This window comes from Primulina tabacum, chromosome 18 (genome assembly GCF_025594145.1).
Source record: "Primulina tabacum isolate GXHZ01 chromosome 18, ASM2559414v2, whole genome shotgun sequence".
In the NCBI taxonomy this organism is placed as follows: domain Eukaryota; kingdom Viridiplantae; phylum Streptophyta; class Magnoliopsida; order Lamiales; family Gesneriaceae; genus Primulina; species Primulina tabacum.
The window spans coordinates 28,803,933-28,827,427 of NC_134567.1; the positions used below are offsets into that span (position 1 = coordinate 28,803,933).

General features: G+C 33.2%; 2 protein-coding genes and 1 long non-coding RNA gene across 3 annotated transcripts; 1 reads left to right on the forward strand and 2 right to left on the reverse strand.

The window, feature by feature from the left end:
• Positions 1–438: 438 nt before the first annotated feature.
• Positions 439–3,018, reverse strand: LOC142532685 (transcription factor MYC2-like). The gene has a single exon (XM_075639048.1). It carries the CDS (start codon positions 2,676–2,678, stop codon positions 774–776), a length of 1,905 nt encoding a protein of 634 aa, XP_075495163.1. The 5' UTR covers positions 2,679–3,018; the 3' UTR covers positions 439–773.
• A 3,695-nt stretch (positions 3,019–6,713) lies between these two features.
• LOC142533208 (putative ADP-ribosylation factor GTPase-activating protein AGD9) lies at positions 6,714–11,065 on the forward strand. The gene is made up of 7 exons (XM_075639889.1): positions 6,714–6,949; positions 7,109–7,227; positions 8,255–8,720; positions 8,853–9,122; positions 9,527–9,652; positions 10,105–10,203; positions 10,712–11,065. Exons 1-7 carry the CDS (start codon positions 6,881–6,883, stop codon positions 10,817–10,819), a joined length of 1,257 nt encoding a protein of 418 aa, XP_075496004.1. The 5' UTR covers positions 6,714–6,880; the 3' UTR covers positions 10,820–11,065.
• LOC142533209 (uncharacterized) lies at positions 10,975–12,229 on the reverse strand. The gene is made up of 2 exons (XR_012816696.1): positions 11,437–12,229; positions 10,975–11,156 (listed from the first exon to the last, which is right to left on the reverse strand). It is a non-coding gene; the product is annotated as an uncharacterized LOC142533209 (long non-coding RNA).
• Between the last annotated feature and the right edge of the window lie 11,266 nt (positions 12,230–23,495).

The window sequence follows — 23,495 nt, forward strand, 5'->3', positions numbered from 1 at the left end:
GAATTCTCCACGAATTCGTTCCCCGAACAATAAGGAATTTAACTAGTAAAATAAATTGAAGAAAAAAAATATAGTATCTTTTAAGAAATGCCTTGATTAACAATCGATTTCTGAATATTAAGTTTTTTTTAAAAAAAAATAGCTTAACTTTAATAAAAAAATTTATTCTTTTTTTGAAGATTTATTTCGTCATTTATGAATGCATGACCTAGAGTTGGTCAGTTGGGATATAAAGAGGAGAACATGTCTCAGCTCATCCAAAGACTCACTCGATTAATAATTGGAACAAAATTTTACTCAAAATAATAATAATAAATAATACTTGGAACAAAAGTCGCATTCAGTTACTGGAGTAGGTCTCTTGTGAGACGGTCTCACGGATCTTTATCTGTGAGACAGATCAACCCTACCTGATATTCACAATAAAAAGCAATACTCTTAGCATAAAAATTATATTTTTTATGAATGACCCAAATAAGAGATACGTCTCACGCACGTTTTTGTCCGGTTACTAGTTACTGTGGGCCATTAATGATACAAAAAATCGCCGTAACCAGTGGAAAAGCTTAGCTAGACAGACATCTTTTTTTTTTTTTTTCTTTTCGATACGAACTGTGGGATAGGGATTAAAACTATTGACACGAAGGCTCTTGGTTTAAAAACAAGAACTCGGGTACTAAAACTAAGCTCAATCTATGCGACGTACAAAGCTTTCACTGCGTTCCAATGATCAAAGAATGAGTTTCTCTCGAATTCCATTTATCCAAATTCTATCAACTTGCAGCGATTTTAGCTATCAAAGCTTTCTTGAGCTGATCTTGCGTGTAAAAGGGACCTTCCATCCTCACCGTTGCTTGTTGAATCATTAAATCTTTTACCACGGAGACACTAGCATGATGAACATCTAGGTCTAACTCTTTAAGCGCCGTCATCAATCTTGCTGCCGGATGATTCTTTTTACTACCTTGAATGCGTATCATCGCATCCCAACCAATTATCTTAACTTCTACATCCATGTCGATGGTTGTGTTCACCCCATTGTTCGAAATCTTCGGTTCACATTTTGGTGCAAGTGTATCCGATCCTTTAGCGGCTAATTCCCTTTTCACCGACTCAAGTTGACTCCTCAAATCATCCTTTCCTGACTCAACACCTTGAAGCATCGATTTCAAGTCATTGATATAAGAAATAGCATCGCCGAGAAGTGAAGCCTTGTCCATTTTTGAAACGTTCGGTACTACAGCTCTGAGGGCATAGAACTTTTGATTCAATTTCTCCCTCCTCTGCCTCTCCGCTTCCACGTGATTCAAAGGCTCTTCCCGGCCATTTGCAGGCTTCCTTCCCCGTTTTCTCTGCTTTTTCTCAAGATCAACAGTTTTACAACTATCAGCCTCCTTCACCAAGGATACTTCAAGATCAGAATGTTCTGACTCAACCCCACAACCATTTTCAATCTTCACCACACCAGATGAGTGCAAAATGGCACCCGAAGTAAATGAAAGCACACCTTCCTCATTACTACCCCTCGAAGCTGGGGACTTATTCTTGTTCTTACTACTCGTTTTATTGTTCTCTTCTTGAACTCCAAAAAAATTCTCATTCCTACTACAAATGCTCTTCTTAGCACTCTCCCCAAAACTGAGTGTCTCCCCATTCGTCATGTTTCTACTTCCATTAAACCCGGATTCCGAAAATTTCAATTCTTTAGCAAGAAACCCCTGTGTTTGTTGATGTGGATTTTCAGTTACGGTACTGGAACTTGGTTTTTCATGAGCAAAACCAATTTGCGTGCTAGTATTATCATTGAACGAATCCTTTATATCCACCGCAGACGAAGTAGGGTCGATCAACCAAAGGGCTGATGGATCATTCTCGGCCAAGGCCCAAGAGCCAGATCCTGAGCCCGAAACCATTTCCCCTCCATTGAAATTGAACAAAAATCTGACCTTGTTCATGAGATCTGAACTCTGAAAAATCAGTTCACCGGAGCCAAGCTCAACAACGCCCGTTGCCAGTGGAATGCAAACGATGGTTTGAAGCCCGAAGCTCTGTGCCTGTCGGGCCCGCTCACAGTTAGAAACGGCAAGCCTCTCCGCGCCAATCACCCAGACCGGGTTCGAGCTGTAAAAAGCTTGGCCCGGAAGCCCGGACCCGTCGACAAAGCATTGAGTGATAGAAATCAGGAAAAACCATTCAGTATCAGTAACCTCTTCATCCACGGTGTTATCCGCCAAATCCTGAGATCCCGAAACCAGAGAATTCAGCTCCCTGAGAACCCTCTTCCGGTGCTCCTGCTCCAAAGGTGACGACGCCGTTTTGCGCTTCATCTTGTTCCCTTCGTTCTTGTAATACCCGTCCCCCCAACCCAAAACAGATGAGCCACCATATTCAACGGAAGACTGCCAGAATATGGCATAAGTCCAGCTCTCGTGGGAGCCTTCAATCAAGGCCAGGAGACGCTGCTGCAGCGTTTCTTGGTTGAAAAACTGCGTGACGGACGTGGGTTTGGATTGGTCCATAGACAGGAGAGGATTTGGGGAAGGAGGTGCATAGGTAGCAGGCCAAAAGGAAGACAAACCAGAAGTCGAAGACATGATCCCATCCATCGCCGAGATATCACCGCCACCTCCCACCGCTGCAGAATTTGCGGATGTATTAGTATTAGCCCAAAGACTCATCTCCGTTAATCTTGAAAAAGTGTTGGCAGGCAATAATCAATCACTCCATGAATCGATTGATTGCACAACCCATACGTTAAACGAAGAAAAACAGTCGAATTCACCACCCAGAGTAGAAAAAGGGTCGGCTTCTCTTCCAGCTGCCTGAGAAAAAATGGAGAGTGGTAGGGAAAGTAGGGGCGGAGGAGACGAGAAAAGAAGAGACACAACACGTATGCTGTATGTGTGAAATTTAGGGGACTTGATTTGGAGTGAATGTGCAGTGAATTTAAGCAAGTGGCCAAATTTTGAGGCTGCTGAGTTGAAGAGCGTGGGAGTCCACAAAAGGAAAGGGAAAGGTACGGCGGTTTCGACGAACACGACGCCGATACCATCGGAACGACTACTCAAATCCGCTGCGCCATTTATTCGCTATTTTTTTTATTTTTATACTGCAATAATATATATTAATTAATTTCATTTTATTATCTTTAAATACGTATTATTAATGTCCATCCAACCTTATTAAATTATTAATTACACCGATTTATCTTATACAAATTTGATTGAGTTAGTATACCATCTCACGAATCTCTATATGTGAGATGGGTCAACCCTATCCGATATTAACAATAAAAAGTAATATTCTTAGCATAAAAAGTAATAATTTTTCATGGATTATCTAAATAAGATATATGTCTTACAAAATACGACCCGTGAAATCGTTTCACACAAATTTTTACCAATATTACTTTGATCAGTTTATGTTATCATGAATTGTAGTACTATATCAATTTAAACTATTTTTTCAATATTAATATTTAAATGTTCTGAAAATTTTAAGAAGGTGACGGCAATTATGTTTAATATGATCAAATAATTCAATTAAATCATCATACAATCTCAACTATATTAACTTAAATAAATATTAAATGTAGATATTTAGCTAATTTCACTAAGTTTTATTGTCCAGTAGTTTCAATTTAAAGGGATGGTCTAATTCAACTATTAATTATCAAGATTCACTTAATTATATCAATAATAATAAGAAAAACTAAATATTTAACCTAAATAATGATTCGAGGGTCTTTACAAGTGAAATAAATAAAAATATTAATATGTCGAACGGTGTGAGCAGAAAATAAATAATAATGCATTTATAATTATTTATTACTATTACCAGTAGCATTTACTAAATTGTTGGGTTTCACTGTCAAACTATTAATTTTTTTTTAATTAAAACTATTTCTCCAGCTCCCATGTGGTCGGTCACCACCAGATTTGCCAATAATTGGTAGTAACTTTGTATTAAGTTTAGCAAGATAAAGCCAAAAACTTGTGTGAGACGATTTTACGGGTCGTATTTTGTGAGATGGATATTTTATTTGGGTTATTCATGAAAAATTATTATTTTTTATGTTAAAAGTAGTACTTTTTATTGTGAATATCGGTAGGGTTGATCCGTCTCATAGATAAAGATTCGCGAAATCGTCTCACAAGATACATACTCTAAAATAAAATATAACTTAGATAATGCAGATCTAACATTTATATGTACGTAGAACAAGGAGACAAAATACACCTACGGAACGGATTAATTAATTAATCAAGATATTTAAATAAATGACTTCGGCTTCTGTTATTATACATGAATAAATCTTCCGAAATAATTCTCAAACTAGAAAGCAAATCCTAAGTTATAATAATTATTTTGGCAGTGTTTTAATTAATTTGCTATTTACTTCAATGATTCTATTTGAATGTTCAAATTAATGAGCTTACTAATCCAAAGGATTTCCCAATAAAAAAGGCAAATCACCATAGTTTCCTATATATAGTATTGAAATATGGATTCCTTATAGTAAGAAAGACACTTATACAAACTTCTTTACGTTATATATTTAAGTTCATCGCTAAATATCTCAACTAGTAAATGCAAGTTCATGAATCTAATAATCGCTTCAATAATTAACTTCGAAATCGAATCGAATAATTCATACCTATTTATAAGAACTTACCAAGTCTTTTGATTCAAACTTTTATACAAGTGATGATTTGGAGTAGTACATTAACAGTAATTAATTAGATTGAATGAATCGTTTCTTGATTTTTGTTATTCTCAATTAATAATAAAATAACAAGAGATCTTATTTTATTAAATAAATGTATTCATTTTAAGGAAAGTCCGTGTATCCTAAAAAGCCTAGGAGTTGTCGAACTTACCAAACAGAACATATCTGGACAACGTGGTCTCTTCAAATAATTCGGTAGTTGGAATATTAAAGGATACTCGACGTATTTACAATGAGACAGTTGTGTTTGCCTTGAAGTTGTGAAAAGACATGTTTTTTACTAAGAGTGGGAGTTTGAAGAATACCTTTACTAAGCACACGGTTAAAAAGTGAGCACCATTATTTCTGTCATATAAAAGCACTCTGCATTAAAAGCGCGCTGCGGATAGTAATATTCGCAGAATACATTTATGTGTGCTGTTAAAATAACATATGCAATTTTCGCAGCGCACAATAAAGACATGCCGTCGCTATTGATTATTAAACCGTCGTTGTGGGCGACGGGTGTTAAATCGTCGCTGTGGGCGACTGATTATAAAACAGTCGCTATTTGCGACGGTTATTAACCGTCGCTGTTAGAATCCGATGCAGTGAAATACGGATTGTATAGTTTTATAAACAATCTCAATTTGCAACATTTTTATAAAGATTTTTTTAATTTATAATATTTAAAAAAAAAAGCCAAGGAAAAATAGTTTAATGATTGTGTTGGCTTTATAAATAAAATATTTCGGGTAAAAAGGAAAATGACGGGGAAAAAGTGGATATTCGCATGTTAGGACAAAATTGATGACGGCTGAGATTTTAACAAATGGCAGGGACTCGTAATTGAGCTGTGGGGAGTATCAGGAAACAACCGCCTGAAAGATCACACAAAAGAGTAGTGTTATATTTATGAATAAATTTGTATAATATAATGAATTTAATACAAAAAATATATTTATCAGAATTTGACAAATTCAACTCTTCATGAAATAATAATAATAAAAACTCACTATATAATTATTATATATATTGTTGTACGATATTTTGATTATATTTTTAACATTATTCTCGTCAAAATTGAGGCATCTATATATCAGTCAAATACAAAACCAAGCAAACATTTTGCAAAATTCTAGCTTTCCGTTTTCAGCATCATTGTTCATAAATTTCTAATTTATTCCAATTTTATCATTCAATTTTGTAAATAGATATTTATTTCAATTTTGGCAAAAATTTGTGTGAGACGGTCTCACGGATCAGTATTTTGTGAGACAGATATGTTATTTGGGTCATCCATGAAAAATATTACTTTTTTATGGTAAGAATATTACTTTTTATTGTGATATCGGTATGGTTGATCCGTCTCACATATAAATATTCGTGAGACCGTCTCACAAGAGACATACGCTTCAATTTTAGGGGCATGGTGAAGAAATTTTTTTTTCTTTCTCAGGAACTTCATTTCTTTTAGTTGCATTAAGCCGAGGAGAATAGAATTAATGTTCGAATTAGGATCTATATTCGTCATGTTTTAGAAGTTAGATTTTTGTGTTTTTAACATTCAAATCCGTACCTTGCGGATGTGGTACTAGGATGGGATCAGGTCGAGACCCGTCTCGTAACCCTCCTACCCATTGTCCGTCCCAATAAAAATCAAAAGTCTTTTTTCCTCGATCCCGTATCCGATAACATCTGGATCCGAAAGTTCGGGATCCTCTCGAGTAGAAAGAGAATATCGCGATATACATAGTGATAACAACATTGTAGTCTTTTTATTTTTAATACGTTAGTGAATTTCTACGTTCGACTCGATATTAATGACAATCTTCCAACTCAATGTGTTAACTAATATACAAAAATTATAATATAGTATTTTTTTAGATCATATAATTATTAATCATAATTATATCGCTAAATTATAAATTGATATTAAATATATGATAAGAAATAATGCATGTAAAATAAAAAAATATTGTCGCAATATTTTGTTGAGTAAGAAGGGATTGAATTAACGGCTACAAGATTCAGCTCCCTCGAGTTTCATTCGGGGTTCTCTTTCTCTTAGAACCTCTAATCGTCGTTCACACAAATACATACATACACTCTGTGAATCCATTCCAGTAATTTTCGTTTTGCCAATACGCAAGCAAAATTTTCCAGTGAACCATGGCTTTTGACAACTACGACGACAAGAACCAAATTTTTCGCAAACTCAAGGCGAAATCCGATAATAAGGTAATTGCTTGGTCCTTGGTGTATTTTTATTTTAATATTAATAGTTTGTCAATTTGTGACCGGGAATACCAAGATCTGATTCAGATCTGTACGTTTTTTTTTTTTTGTTTATTTATTATTGTTGGACATTTGTTTCAATGCTGATGTATCCAATTTCAGACGTGTTTCGATTGCAAAGCGAAGAATCCGACTTGGGCATCGGTCCCGTTTGGGATCTTCCTTTGTATTGATTGCTCGGCGGTTCATCGAAGCCTGGGTGTGCACATCAGCTTCGTTAGGTGGATCTTTTTACCGATTTGAATTTCGACTGTCGATATGCTGATTTGCTGTTTGAGTTTTGATTTTTATGTCAGTTTACGATTTGATTCGTCAATTGCTTTAACGGTGCATACCAACTTTTTTAAGGGGTTTGCATGTTACACAGAGCCAATGAGTCAAACGCGAAAGGATACCCGATTACTATAGTTCAATGTGAAATTTTATTTCAGTTTATCTCAAAATATTTGGTCTTTGAGATATCCGGACTAGCTGTCTGCCTCGAGCCTAGAGTTTTAGATCAGATATACTACTCTCTAATTTTTGAATTGTCGAGATGTGATCGTAACATTGCCCACCTCTTTTATATATTCCGATGCTTACAATATATTCAGTGCAAGGACTTTAATCCAGCATATAACGTGAAATATGGAATAATAATCATTAATTTTGAGGCTTTTTAGGTTACTAATAAGTTCAAATTTTAAAATAGCTTGATATATCCTTTGACCTTTTTAAATTCCATTTGAGAACCTTTTGTTGCATGCATCACATCACTGTGAGCAGATGTAGAAATCGATAATTTAGTGAAGGTATAGAAGCAATGCTATGAGCATAAGCTTATCTCACCAAGATGAAAAAGAAGAAAAGAAGGCAGGATTACGGGAAAAAATGTGAAAATGTTAGTATATAAAGAGATAGATAAGGTGAAAAGTTTTAAATAGAACATAAAAAAAATTGGGGTTAAAGAGTGGAGGAATATGTATAAATAGCATTGTGACATTTTCTCATCTACACTCCTTTACCTTGTGAATCTTCAGGCTGCTTAGCATGATCAACTTTGAATGTTGCAAGCAAAATAGTCTTGGTATTTGACATTTGGAAATTGAACTCCAGATTTCTATTTTAAACGGTGTTATATCTCTCTTGTATTCTATGTGCTTGAGTGGAATACATTTCATTTATCTAACTAGGACTTAAGAAATTGAGTTTATCTTGCAAAGAGGTTTTCTTTTGTAGCTCTATGGAAGCTTATTTTTTAAATCGCAGATCAACAAATTTGGATTCTTGGACTCCTGACCAGTTGAAGTTGATGTGCTTTGGCGGAAATAATCGCGCTCAAGTTTTCTTCAATCAGCACGGATGGACTGATGGAGGGAAGGTAGAGGCCAAATATACCTCAAAGGCTGCCGAATTATATCGGCAATTACTTGCAAAAGAACTTGCTAAAAGCAATGCTGAGGAGGCTGCTTTACCTACATCGCCCATAGCTTCTCAGTCATCAAGGCCTTCTGATAAATTTTCATATATTAACAATGACATAAATGAAGTCCCAAAAGGAATCACTGTAGACAATCCTACAAAGGATAATTCTACACTAAAAAATGGTACTTCGGATGTTTATACCTCTCCAAGAGCATCTCAAACTGTTTCTATGGCGACAATTAAGAAGCCTCTTGGTGCAAAGAGACCTGGAAAGGCAGGGGGTTTAGGTGCGCGAAAGCTTACTACCAAGGTAAATGTATCTTTCTTTTGTAAATGGAATTTCTGAAATTTTTGGTATTACATGGTTGAATATTCTATACTTATCCATCATAATTATATGTTCTATCTACTGAATAATCAACTACTTTTTATATGTTTTTAGCCCAGTGATAGCCTTTATGAGCAGAAGCCAGAAGAACCACCTTTGCTCATTTCTTCTGCTGCTTCATCAAATAGTAGCACTCCCATAGTTGGATCATCATTTGCATCTCGGTTTGAGTTTACAGACAGTGACCAGCTTTCAGACATTGGTTCTGGAGGTGCTCGAGTTATTAATCATGTAACTCCACCAAAATCCTCCAACTTTTTTACTGAATATGGGATGGAAAGTGGCCTTCCTAAGAAGGGTACCACAAACTCATCAAAAGTTCAGGTAAGAATATTATCATTGGCAATTGAGGGAATCAATATTTTCTTGATTTTGGAGACAAGTTTGAATAACTCTAGTTGAGTATCTCTTCATATCATGAAATGCATATTCTACTTATCGGGAAACAGATAAAGTTCATCACCAATTTGAAGAATTATGTTCAATTCTGCTTATTGGAGTAAGATTTTTCAGTTCTTGCTAAAATTATAGAAAAATATGTGATTGCTGAATGGAACAAACCTGCTTGTAATTCCTTAAATTAAAGAGTAAAATGTGGCTCTATGCATATTAAAGAAGTTTTTGATAATGGCACTGGTTGTAGTTTTGATAAGATTTGCGTTGTTTTTCTTCCAAGGATTGATTAAATATTCTCATGACTATTACTCTCACACTGGTATCAATATCAGGTTGAGGAAACGGATGAAGCACAGAAGAAGTTTTCCAATGCAAAATCTATATCATCAGCTCAGTTTTTCGGTGTTCAAAACAAAGACAGAGATCTGGAATCTTCAATTTCGCTGCAGAAGTTCTCTGTATGTAACATTTATCCTGTTTTCCATATTCCGATCGGTCTTTCCATTTCTCTCTCTATATTTGGATCGCCGTTGGGGATCATTTTATTTTGTTTATTGCAATTTGCTTCCCAAGCTCTATTGTCTAGGCTTCTCAGTGCATTTTGCTATTTTTATGTGAAAGCTGGTCTTTTAATTTTTGTTGGAGCATTGAATGGACAAATGGTCATCAATTTGTCCATTGTGGTTCTACATTTCTTGCATATCTTGATAAATGCATGCCATATGTATATGATTATATTTTGTACATACTGATGGACGTCCAGCTTCGAGAATAAAAAAATATATTATGAATTTTATTTTAACTGCCTTGGATTCAATTGATATTACTCAGTATATCGCATAAAATGCTGGAAAGATTTGAAATGAAGATATTTACAGAATTTAAAACTATTTGTTTTGATGCACTGTAGGGTTCATCATCAATCTCTAGTGCTGATTTCTTTGGTCACGATACAAGTGATTCTTTGGATCTTACTGCATCTGATGTTATCAACCGGCTATCTTTCCAGGTATACATAAGCAATATATCCAATTGTACACATATTCCTAAAATTCAACTTCATATATTTTTCTCTTCTCCAGAGTTTAGCTTCAAAATTATTTTTTCGTATGGCTTTCATTCCTTTGTAAAGTATGAATTCTATTGGGATACCTCATGAATTCATGTTTTTGGGTCGAGTGGTTTCTAGCATGGCATCATCATGGGTCCAAAACCTGGTGCACGAGAAGATTTTTTTATTTCAGTATGTTGGTCTTAGGCCTTTAGTTTTTATATATCCGATTAATGCGTATGTGGACATAAATTCCAAATATTTTTTATTCATGGTGAGATGGCGTGTTAAGTGTAAATATAACTTTGTATGGCAATCACCCCTAAGAGCTCAATCATTAGGGAAAGGTGGTTTTTAACACCCATGTTATATATATCTGATTTACTTCCTTGGTAATTTTATTCTCATAGTTTCCAGTTTCTTCGCCGTGATTATATGTATCTTCCATGGTTTTATTGGTTTTCAGGCACAACAAGATATTTCCTCTCTAAAGAGCATTGCAGGAGAAACCGGTAAGAAAATCAGCACCTTGGCATCCACATTATTGACAGATTTTCAAGATCGGGTCTTGTAAGAAAACGTTTAAGGTATTTTAAAGACGAGTTCCATCACCTGTAATTTTAAACGTTTTCGTGAAGTTTGTGCAAACATTTGTTCGAAAAGTTCTTTCAGACAGAAAAGATAAGGTCTTGAATGCCTAGGTATTAAATGTATACGTGTATGCTCGTGTTCTTTTGCTGGCTGGTTCCCGGAAATCGTTTTGGATCCTTTGGGACTCGTACTACAAATTTTGGCGGAAAAAAATCAGCTAGCTATATGTATTGTTTCTTTGATGTTTTTGTTGTAAATTGTGACATTTCTAGAACTAGTTTCAAAGGATTCCTCATTTCAGTTCTGATCTCAGGCATTACCTGAAAAAATATAGAGAGAAAACACAAAAGATTAATACTTTGAAAAACAAATATTTATATATATCCGTGTGTGTGTAGCGGGGATGAACTGCATGTCGAGTTTATGTATTTTAGGATTGATATTCTTTTGAACATATACATGAAATTAAATGTAATTTTCACAAGGAAATTTAAATGTTTTATGTATGATATTGAAGAATCAACTGTCTATTTTAATGGGTGTGGTACGATGAAAGGTTTCAGAATGCAGTACACCTATTTTGCGCAGAGTTCCATTAACCTTTGAACTTTTTGGCATTTGGGATCATTCTTGTCATCCCTTTTCTCTTGAATACAGTCCAAATTCCCCAGATTCATACTCCATACGTCAACCCATTTCTTTGAAGACACCACCAGGCAAAATAATAATTGGGATATAATTTTTAAACTATGATACAAGGAATTTAAAAGATAAAAGAAAAAAGAACTAGCTAGTTAAGATTTCTAGGGAGATAAAACATAGCATATGCATACATGGGATGTTGAGTCAGGGTATAATCCCCAGAATAGTAACAGTGCAGCATTCTGTGAGGGTGGAAATTCCTGAAAACCCATTCGACTATATCGATTGAGAATTCCCTTAGAGCATTCATAACTACGAGGATTCGTTTAGGGTTGTCCAACGATCCCGGCGACTCCTCTACGATCACATCTTGTGCCAACTTTGTCTTGGGTATCGAAAAGCAACTACTCATCTTTCTTTTATCACAGTTTTGTGTTGTCTAGCAAGTGAGAAGAAAATGGAAAGTACATATGACGAGGAGGAATGAAGGGGTTTGATGTATGGATATTGAGCTAATTAAATAGGCTATAAAAATAGTTGGTTAATTTTTTGGAAGGTTTTAAATATACGAAAGAGCTTCTTGTTTTAAGAGGTATTCTACTTGGAATTCTTCGATCTCCATAGACTTGTGTGCTACAAAACAAATGTGAATAATTCCAATCTCATTTGTTAGCCCTTTGAGACATTGTTAATTCACTCGATCATTACTTAAGTTTATCAAATCATCTAATTTAATTAACTTAATGTACAATTCTTGGATAGATTTAACTCTTTTGACGTCAAGATCTTAAATTTGAGATGACGTCTCGAGTTCGAGATTTTGAGAACATTTTCTATCATTTCATAAGACTATTTCACAACACGACTTCAAAAAATATACTTTCAAAATCACTATTTCACAAAAAGTTTATGATTTTTTTTAAAAAAATAATCTTCGAATATAAAACAGTGGTCTAAAAACATAATTATTTTAGAACAACTTTTAATAATTTTTTATAAAAAAACCAAAAAAAAATTCCAACGAAGCCGAATCATTTCTATTAATTGTTGAAAAATAGTTTTGGTGAATAAAAAGTTATCTGTTAATCGAGTCGGAGACCTAGTAAAAAAGAAGCTCCGTAGAAGAATAAAAATTGGCTTTGGTTAGATAAATAATGGGTATCTTTGTACCCAATATAAAATGTGAAAATTTCCCCTTCACCACGAGTCACATAAACAGAATTAACCTACTCAGCAAAATAATAATAATAATAATAATAATAATAAACGTACATTAACTTGCAATTGAGATTCAAATAATAAACATTTTCAGAATTTATGACCGAATCAGGATATTTTCTGGTTTCGATTTAAAAAAAAAAATCGGAATCAAGAACTTGCCATATGATTCTGGCTATTATACATAAATAAATAGATATTTAAGAGACATATCTCGTATATTTATATTCATGAGTCGGATCGACGCGATCTACACTCATAATGAAAATTAATATTTTTGAGCCTTGATATATTTTATCGAGTCAAATAAATTATTCATCTAACAAATTGACACGTGAAAAAGTCAGTCTCATGTTTTGTGTGTATACAGCCAGATCATGCATCTAACCATAACCAGAACGGTGTCGAACAAAACTTATATCAAAGTTTTAAGAGATTGCACAGACAACTTAATTACCAAAATTTAAATAAATTGATTTTAATTTCTAGAAAAAATAAAAAAATTCATAATATTTGGATTCCTCGTATCGCTATATTTTCTCCAGCAGTTGAAATATTTTTGCAAAATTAGGATTAAAACATTTGGAAACCAACACTAAAATCATATCTAAACAATTTAATTTGGAATTCACATGGGAATCCAAGTGGAATAAAAAGTTTTAAAAAAATTTCAACAAAAATAATTACTCAGCGAAGAGCCTACCACATCTTGAAAAGTTCAAACCTTGAAGTGAAAAAACAGACCAAAAAAAGGCAATTTTGCTTGTTATTTATGATTTTTCTGTGTCGAATAATATATTTTAGCATGTAGAAATTAATAACAGAAGCAATTATAAATCTTAAAAGCCCCAATTTGAAAAATTCATCCTATATTATAAGCTTGATGAGTTCGTTAAAAAAATAAGATAACTATATTAATTTTCTCAGTATATCTATAATTAATTAATTCTTTCAACCAGAGATTGTGCCTATTATCAATATTAATTTAATTTTGAATAAAAATACGAAAAATCACACCCTATGCAAAGCTGATCGATCTTAAACAATAACCTTGGAAGTTTTGGAACTCCGGAAAACCTTCATTGGACTTGTGAAATGCCACAGCTTCCACTTCGCCGGCGAAGAGGTGAGGTCGGATCTCTGTACACCTGGTGCAATCACCGCCTTACTCGCTTCCGAGCTAACTGACCTGGATCTTGTAACCACCTTCGCCAAGTATCTGATTCTGTTGTTTCTATCAATATTTTCATCATCGCTGCCGGCATGATCGAGTTCGTAGCTCTTCTTAGTCGAGATTTTCCTCAGGAACCACGGCGTACTGATCCGACGGCTATCAGAACGGAGGAAGGGGATCGCGACGGATCTGGACCGTCGGAAGGACGGTTCAGCCTCGGAGAATTTAGAGGCGTTGCTGAGGTCGACGCCGTTGTTGAAGAACGAGAGGAGGAGGAAGAGGACGAGGATGACGACGTGGTGTTGGAAACGCAACCGCATGGACGTACGTTAGCGCAGATAGGGCAGAGGCTGCCAAGGCGGTCGCGGAGGCAGCTGGGGCAGACGCCGTTGCTCCGGCTATTTGAGGGGTGTTTCGGACATTTCCATACTACTTCCTCTGCTACATGACACGCCATTTGCTGGCCACTGGACGCTCTCTTTGGGGTGTATTATTAACAATAGAAAGTAATGATATTATTTTACTTTCTATTGTTAAAATTAATAATAATTAATAATATTGATAAATATAATTACGATAAATCATATCAAATAACAGTAATAATGTTCAAAAAAATTTAAATCAACAACATAGTAATATATTATTATTGATGTGATGTCGTTGAAATGGGTGAGCCGGGTTAAGAGCTCCAACGGATCAAATCAACAATTTATAGTGTTTGAGAATTTGGAGTGAAGATAATTGTTGTGGTAGCACCTGCAAACAATGAAAAGAACTCGTGAATGGGCGCCGGAGGGGTGTCCGGCGTGGCCACTTCGATGCTAAAGTCAGCAGGTTTTTAGATGAACACAATCAATATTTTGAGAGAAAATATGTAAGTGCTTTTGAGTTCCAAGATTTCAGAATCATTAAATGACATTAATACCTGCTATTTATAGTAGAAAATGGGGTAGGTACATCGATTCTCGTGCCACCTACTAATTATGGCAAGTCGGCTGTCCATACTTGTAGCTTATGATGACTTCTAAAATACTCAAAGTCCAAGTTGCTCTGATAGATTTAGACGGCCTGTACCAATCACACTCGAGTGTGGTGCAATTCTCGAGGTGGCCCGGATAGTAGGGTACCCGGATATTTGCTTGAGAGCCCGGGCTATGATGATAATTTATTGGGAAGAAGCGAAGTGCCCGAGTTCTGAAGCAAGTGCCCGGCCTAATGGTTCTGATACGGACTATCCAAGTAATAAACCGGGTTAACAACAACCCGGATCCTTACGAGAGTATCAATTATATTACCATAACAGGGATAAACAAGATTTCAATTAAATCAAAATGATCGGTAAAATCGATTTAGTTCAAAAATTAAAAGTAAATATACTAAATCGAATTAAAACCGATTATTTTAGCACATCTCGCTTTATTTTTAAAAATTAGTCTTAAATTTTAGGAAAAAACATTAAAGATATTATAATTTGTTATATAAAAATTGAAAATGGAATTGAAATTTATTTAGAAACTCGATTTGTTCAATTTAACTAATATTTTATAAAATAATCAAAATTAAATTGCATAAACTGATTTATATGATTTTTTTTACAAAATAGACTTTTGAATTAATTGAACTATATTCTCAAATAAAATGGGTATTGGCCATCATTTCCCGTTTCTCCGTCCCTAATTTCGAAAATATTATTATCTAGTATTTTTATTTTTAGCTTCGTTTTATTTCATATGATTTATTATCATTATTATTCCTTTTCTATATCAATATGTTTTAAAAAATCATTTTATACTTTAGTAAATTTATTTATTTTGTATCATTTAAGTAAAAAAAGTTTTTTTTTTTTTTTTTTTTTAAAAAAAAGCCCTGATATTGTTCCATCTAATCAGTGTTTTCAAGTCAAATGGACCTCATCCAGATCGAGGCCCAATGGGCAACCCGATGTTTTTTTTTAAAAACCCTGATATTGTCCCATCTAATCAGTGTTTTCGAGTCAAATGGACCTCATCCAGATCGAGGCCCAATGGGCAACCCGATGTTTGTTTACATCGATGGGCTTATGTATATCCATCCATCTATCTTTTATGAATCAATCTTTTTGAGCTTGGAATCGAAATCTGAACCAAATACGAGCCGAACCGATCTAGCAAGTTTTTTGCAACACACACTTCAGCCGCTGAAATGGTACATCAACCCTCATCTCTGCCATTACTCGATCAAACCATAACACAAACTCAGCAACGAGTAGGGGTCGGGTATCGAGTTAATTCGGCGATTTTTGTTCATGTGTTTAACTTGAGTTTACAGATTTAATTAAAGAAAAAAGATAATGAGCTGGCTTGATCTCAAATATAAATCCTCAAAAAAGGTTAAAAAAAAAAAATCCCAACTCAAAATTCTTTTTATATCGGGTAAAGGTATGATGCTTGCCTGTATTAAATAGAAAAATAGTATAAGAAAAATTGAGACGTAGCACTGACAAGAACAATGCCCCCCCACTTGACACTTAAATTTGGGTGATGAATCAATTTTTAATCAAACATTTGTTGCTTTGTACACATGACTGCACAAGGTATTAAAGCATGAGTATATATATATATGCCTTTGCCTTCTATTATTTGACACTTTAGACAAGCCTTATCAATTATTGAATTCTATTGTTCTTTTTTGGCAAGTGACATATATACATATACATATATATATATATACATACACACGATTAATTTATGGGGGAATAATGTAGAATGCCTTTAATCAATTAAAATTTCTCGTATCTGTGTGGAAACTTCCGTTGGAATTATAGTGAGTTGGCGTAGTTGTTTAATGTCTATATTCTCAAACATATCTGTAGAAGTATTTAATTATTTTAATGTTATGTTTTATTACAGATGGATTATATACGTACCACGTGTTAATTGACTCCTTTGCCTCTCTTTTTTAGATTCTCGAAAATCAATAGATGATCATGGATGACACGTCTCTACTCTTTTTTAAGATCGAGGTGTCAATTTGGATGGATCAAGAAAATATGATTTAACACATTAGAATATTAAAAAACCGTTCACTTCGAACTCGTTCTTCATCCAAACTAATTCGATCTGACCCGAATACAAAAACATCCACCTTAAACTTATTTTTTCATATCAAATCGGGTCGGGTCTTATTTTGACATCACTGTTCCAAGATTCCAGCAGCCATAGATGGACTTAATAGGAGCCAGTGGGGGCGCCGCCCCTTTCAATTGTTTCAGAGGTTATATTTGTCCGTGTATATTATAATTAATTAAATAAAAAGTAATAAAATTTTAAAAAAAAAGCTTTGACACAATTTAGCCCTCTTAATTTTGTAGTTTTTAAATTTATTAATCCCTTCGATTATATTTTAAAACATGAGTCTAATTATAAAAATATTTATTTCTACTATTTAACAAATAAAAAAGAGTTACATTTAAAACACTTTTATAAATATATTTTATGAGTACTTGTCCAAACAAAGCTTAATTACTATGTCATGGATATATTAATTATTTCAATGTGCATTATAACTATAAAGAGTGAAATTTTAGCTTTTAAAGTTTCAATTAAATATGAGTTTACAAAATAAAATAGAAGTTTGATGATTCGATAGTTAGTCGCAAATGTACATTAATTACATAGTTTTTTTTTTCAAACTTTCAGCATTAGTTTAATGACTTATTAAATTTAAAATGTATATTAAAAACTCGGGTATAATATAAATTATATAAATATATTAAGCAAGTAAATAAAAAATGGTTTTGTGTATATACTATCTAATTTAAATCTCTATTTTAATATTTGATTTGCATTGATTAAAGTTTTAATTTTATTATTCTAAATATCGAAAGACTTGACATAGGTACTTATAAATTTTAAGAAATTTATTATGAAACAACGAGTTTTTTTTTTTTTTTTTCACTATAAGAAATTTAGTTTTTTTAATCAAAATAAACTCTTACTGAAAAATTATTTATCTCTATTGTTATATATTATATACATTTTTTATTTTTAAATAATCGATTATTTCAGTAAATTAAATTTCGCCCCTGAATATAAAAACTTTGACTCTGTCCCCGCCAACGGGACAATTTATTTATACCATTCAAGTTAAATATTTTTATATTGCATTTAAATTCATAGCAAACAAATTCAGTCAACAATAAATTTCAAATGTCCAATTAGTTATTTTTTATAAAATTACCATCATGTATTTGAAGTTATTGAAATCATTCATTCAAATCCTTCAATAAACTTATGAATCCTAAGTGATAACATTTGTTGTCCGGAAAAAAAAATCATTTATGGTATGCCCAACCAGGAAAAAAGTACCATTTAAACTACGTTGTCATTTTTATATAAATCTAGTTTTACCTTAAATTCAACACGTGGGTGTATGGCTCAGGTATAATTTGATTTAATGTTATGCGTGTGTCGACATGTATATATGTAGCCACACTTTCACTAGCAACTAATTAATTAATTATTTAATTTGGAACGACGCACAATTCGAGCACGCAATTATACATGGGACTTTTAATTTATTACTGTGTGCATTAAGATCCGTGCATTTTTATTATTACTAATTTTTATTCAATGGACAAAGCACTGTTTATATTAACATGTGTTAGGTTATCTTTTAGAAATTTCTCATGGGCTAAGTGGGCCGTAGAAGAGTGACACCAGATCTTAACACGTAATATTGTCTCTGCCGGGGACATGATCGACGATAGAAAAAAGATAAGATTGATCTCTAAGGGATATGAGATAGCATCAACAGATAGACGCACTTCCCCGGACTCATTGACCTAACAGCCCGACCTATTAGCACACAAGTAGGTGCACTTCGCGTTACCACAAATATAAAGAAATAAAGTTGCACATTGGCTAACACCTATAGCTTTCGGCCTAGTGATAAACTCTTTTGGTCTAATAGTAAACGTTTGATCCTAACAACATGAGATTCGTTTAGATAAATATTTTAAAAATGTTTTTAGTGTTTCATAAGTCAAAAAAATTTAATGATAAAACAACGTAGCATGAAATCGAGAAAAAGTATGATAAAAATAATTGAGAACAATTGTGAAAGGATAATTTTTTTAATGATATAAATGTTAAATTATGATTTAAAATCATTATTAAACATAAAAAAAAAAAAAAACATCACATTCCAATTTCTAACTTTTAGTTAAAAATTAAAAATTGAAGCAGAGCATATATTAATATGTGTCCAAAACACTTTACACAACTAAAATCTAGAAAGTGCTATACATTACTAGAAATATTTTCAAATTAAAAGTTGCAATACAAAATCAAAATATTTGTGTTATAACCTCTGTCAAACAAATATATATGTTGTAATAATTTCAATCGTGTTTAGATTTATTTGCCAAACAATAAAATCAAGTGTCCATTGATATTATGTTATATGTATTGTGTATCAGAAAATACACCGTAAATGGAAGTTTAAATTTCGTTCTCCGATTGTATTTGTATACGTACTTTCATAATTCCACGAATTTGAAATTTGTCACTTTCTATTTTTACCTAAATAAATTTCAATTTCTCACAGTTAAATTAAATCCATTTCTCAAATTTCTTTTTCTACATTCTAGAAATTCCCATTCCGTTGCATTCTGAAAAGCATTTCAAAAAATTTGGTATTATGCTGTTTTTCTTAGTCTTATAGATCATTCTATAATTTAACTAGTAATAAAAACAAAAAATCATAATATCTTCGTATTAGAAGTGTAAACGCATTGAGCAGACTAAAAAAAATATATGATTCACATTTGAAATTATCGAATTCGAATCAAACTCAAATATTCTTAATTTTTTCGAAGCTAATTCAAGACAAAATAAAATTTTCAATATTTTTTAATATATTATTAATATAATTATATATTAAATAAATATATTTCAATTTTGTGAATGATATTTCGAAATTCAAATAACTCACACATGCACATGCTCAAAATATTTCGAGTTTGAACATATTTAGTCATTACGACTTCAAATTTGAGCACGGATTCGACACATATATATATTTTTAATAAATATTCAACTAATTTCAGTTAATTTAACCCTATTTATTGTTGTTAAATGGAAACCATAATAAATTGGGGAATACTGAAATAAAATTTAAATATGGTGTGCTGTATATACTAGTGATTAACGGATGACACATATTTTGTATGATAATACTTAAAATCACTTTTTTCATCATCGGATTGGTGATTAAACCGATTTATATATATTTTTTACTCAAAATAATAAATTAAATTAGCAATACTGCCAAAATAAATATAATAAATAATTAATTTTTTTTAAAAAAAGGTATAAAGAACCGGAAAAACTGTTTTTGAATGTTGTTTAAATCGGACTAGCTATCAATTATGATCGATTGGAATAACATCCGTTGCTGCAGTTTGAGCGGCAAAAGGTATGCCTCTTCTCGTATCCTTGAATGCACGAGCACCGGCAAGAACCATGAAACCACTTGAACTCGTATATCTGTAACCGTGACAATGTTTATGTTACGAAAACTCTATATTCTTGCATGATTTATAGCCATACTGTAAGGCCCGAGATTTGAGTATTGGTAATCAGGAAGTATGAATATATGATTTGACGTAATCATCGAAGGCCGAAGAAGGGACATTACAATTCGAGTCTAGTTGCAAAAATGTATTGGTGAGACACCAAGGCCAGTGCACCCACGGTCCAAAAGACAGTGCACCCGCGGTTGGGTTGCACATGAAATGTTGCATTTGGACCGTAGGGTGAGTGCACCAACGGCGGAAACATGACCGCGCCCGCGGTACAAGCACCGCACCCGTGGTCGAAGAATCACCGCACCCGCGGTCGAAGCTTCTGAGGTGTTGGATATATTACAGTATGTATAGCGCACCTGCGGTCTAAAGCTGGTGCACCCGCGGTGCAACGTGCAGTGTGAAAAATAAGACACTTGGCCTAACCATGCTATATAAGGTGTTGTGGCTTTCATTCTTAACAGCAGAAATCGAGATAACCATTCAAAAAAACCTTTGAAAGCTTCAAATTCTTTGATATCTTGATATTGTGCTTGTACAAGAATTAACCATCCGATTTGTAATCCGACTTTAGTTTTGAGTTCCTCTCGACATGAGCTACACAAGGACGTAAGTTTTATTACGTTTTGAGATGATTTGAAAATATGACGTTGATGAAATTGAATATGATTCATATATGTTGTTCTCGAGACAGTAGACATCGCATAATCGAAAGCGGAGTGAAGAACAAATATTGTATGAAATTATTATGATTTTCGAAAGATATTGATTGAGATTTGATATCAGGTTCATATCGTTATTGATTATGAAGTGAGAGTTGATTATTATTATGTGTTCTGGGTATATCGTTATTGTGCAGTTATGCCGTTGAAATAGAATTTGATTTCGTTCTGATTGTCACCAGTATTGATTTGAGAATGTCTATTGATCTTATGGCTATTCGGTCTTGTCATTGTCAGAGTGGATATGGACAGATTTGAATACGAGACTTCGACTTCGTCAGACCGAGAAGAGAAATGTATAAATCGATGTTAACTCGGAGATCGACTTGAGTTAGATTTAACTCGAGTTTCCCTAAACCACATACTTGTATGGTATTGTTTTTATACCTTTGTGTTTTAATGATTATGTTTATTCTATTGAATTAGAAAGTAGAAAGCAGATAGCTATTGAGTGAGAGTCACTGACAGAGGGGCTAGCCTATGACAGAGGAGTCACTGGCCCATTGCACATTGTCAGAATAGGTTTAGTCTTGGACAGACATGCCAAGACACTGGACCTTTGGTATATCGAGATGCTTCAGATACAGATAGCATCCTTATTACAGATTATTCGATATAGACTAGACCAAAGTCCAGAAATAAGAACGTACCGCCACCGCGACCGGTAGTAGTAGGTGGGAGACCTGTTACGTTCTTATTCACCGGGATCCCTAGATTAGATGAGAGATAAGTCGAGTCTGAGATGCCGAGTCATGAGTTAAATTACGGATTGTATAAATTATGTTCCGTAGATTACAATTCATGTTTTAATTACAGTTTGATATCGATTCGCATTGTCAGATTATGATACATGTAGTGATATCTGTTTCATGCTTTATTATACCATGGCATGCACACATTGTTTATACTGGGATTTATTCTCACCGGAGTTATCCGGCTGTTGTCTTGTTTGTATGTGTGCATGACAACAGGTGGGACATGATCAGGGTCGAGAAGAAGATGAGAGAGTGAGATTAGCGTGGTGATTCCGGACTTGGATGTAAATAGGTTCCAGCTCTTGACATGTAGTAGTTGAACCTTAGTTAGTTTGAATTCACATTGTTGTATTAAATTTGTACTGGTATACTGATGTGTATATTATATCAAGTCCATTACGTTCCGCAATTTAAGGAAAAAATTTTATGACCCTAATTACTTGACTAGTATATTGATCCTATTAACGATTAAGAAGATGATTAGCGTCCGGGTCCCCACACATACAATTAAAGAAAGAGTTTCATTTCGAAAAGAAATGAAAAAAGCTATTGAATCAACTGAACAACATATACAAAAAGGATTCAAGTACTGGTTTCTAAAAATCATGCCTAAATTACGTCTCAATACGAGAAGATTTCATGTCTTGAAATTGAATTAAATGGAGAAAATTAATTCTTATAAATATCACATATAGTTGGCAAAAATAAAAATGAATATGGATTGGAAACTAAAAGAGAAAAATTATGGGAAGAGGGCTCGGTTAAGATTAAGAAAATTAAAAATTTTCACATGAGATTGTTAATTTTGACTTTAAATGACTAAAAATGGGATGCCGATGTGGTGTACATTTAATTTCTTGTATGTATAATGTGTTATAATTCTTAAAAATCAAATGTGGATATGTAAAATCATTATTATAAGAATTTTAGTTTATCAATTATAACATACAAAGAGTATTATTATTATTATTATTATTATTATTATTATTATTATTATTATTGGGCTAACGAGACTGTTAAAAAAGGGTAGGTCTCTTGTGAGATTGTCTCACAAATCTTTATATGTGAGATTGGTCAATCATACCGGTATTCACAATAAAAAATAATACTCTTAGCATAAAAAGTAATATTTGTTCTGTACTTCAAGCCATAAATTATTAAAGGAAATAAGTTTCGCTAGAATTAAATTATGCCGTATTTATGTGAATTGGGGTTCTCTCCACGATTAAATATTTCCCAATTTAATTAAAAACACACAATAATTCTACCTAATTCTTAGTGATTCGTGCTTTATCATATTCTGGAAGACAAGTTATATTGCAACTAAATTATATGTAGAAGAAGATATGGCTAAAATTTAGATTAAGGCTCTTCGCTTTATCACAATCAGCGAAGTTAGCTAGGAATTTGGATTATGACATATAACTAAACATTTTTTTTACTTACAGAATAATTTGTTATAATTGAATAGATTTCATCTCAAATTTAAGACATCCTTGGAAAAATGAGTTAAAAATGTAAAATGTATTTTTATTTATTTAATACATAAATATATGAATATAATGGCCCTATCAATCCTCTCA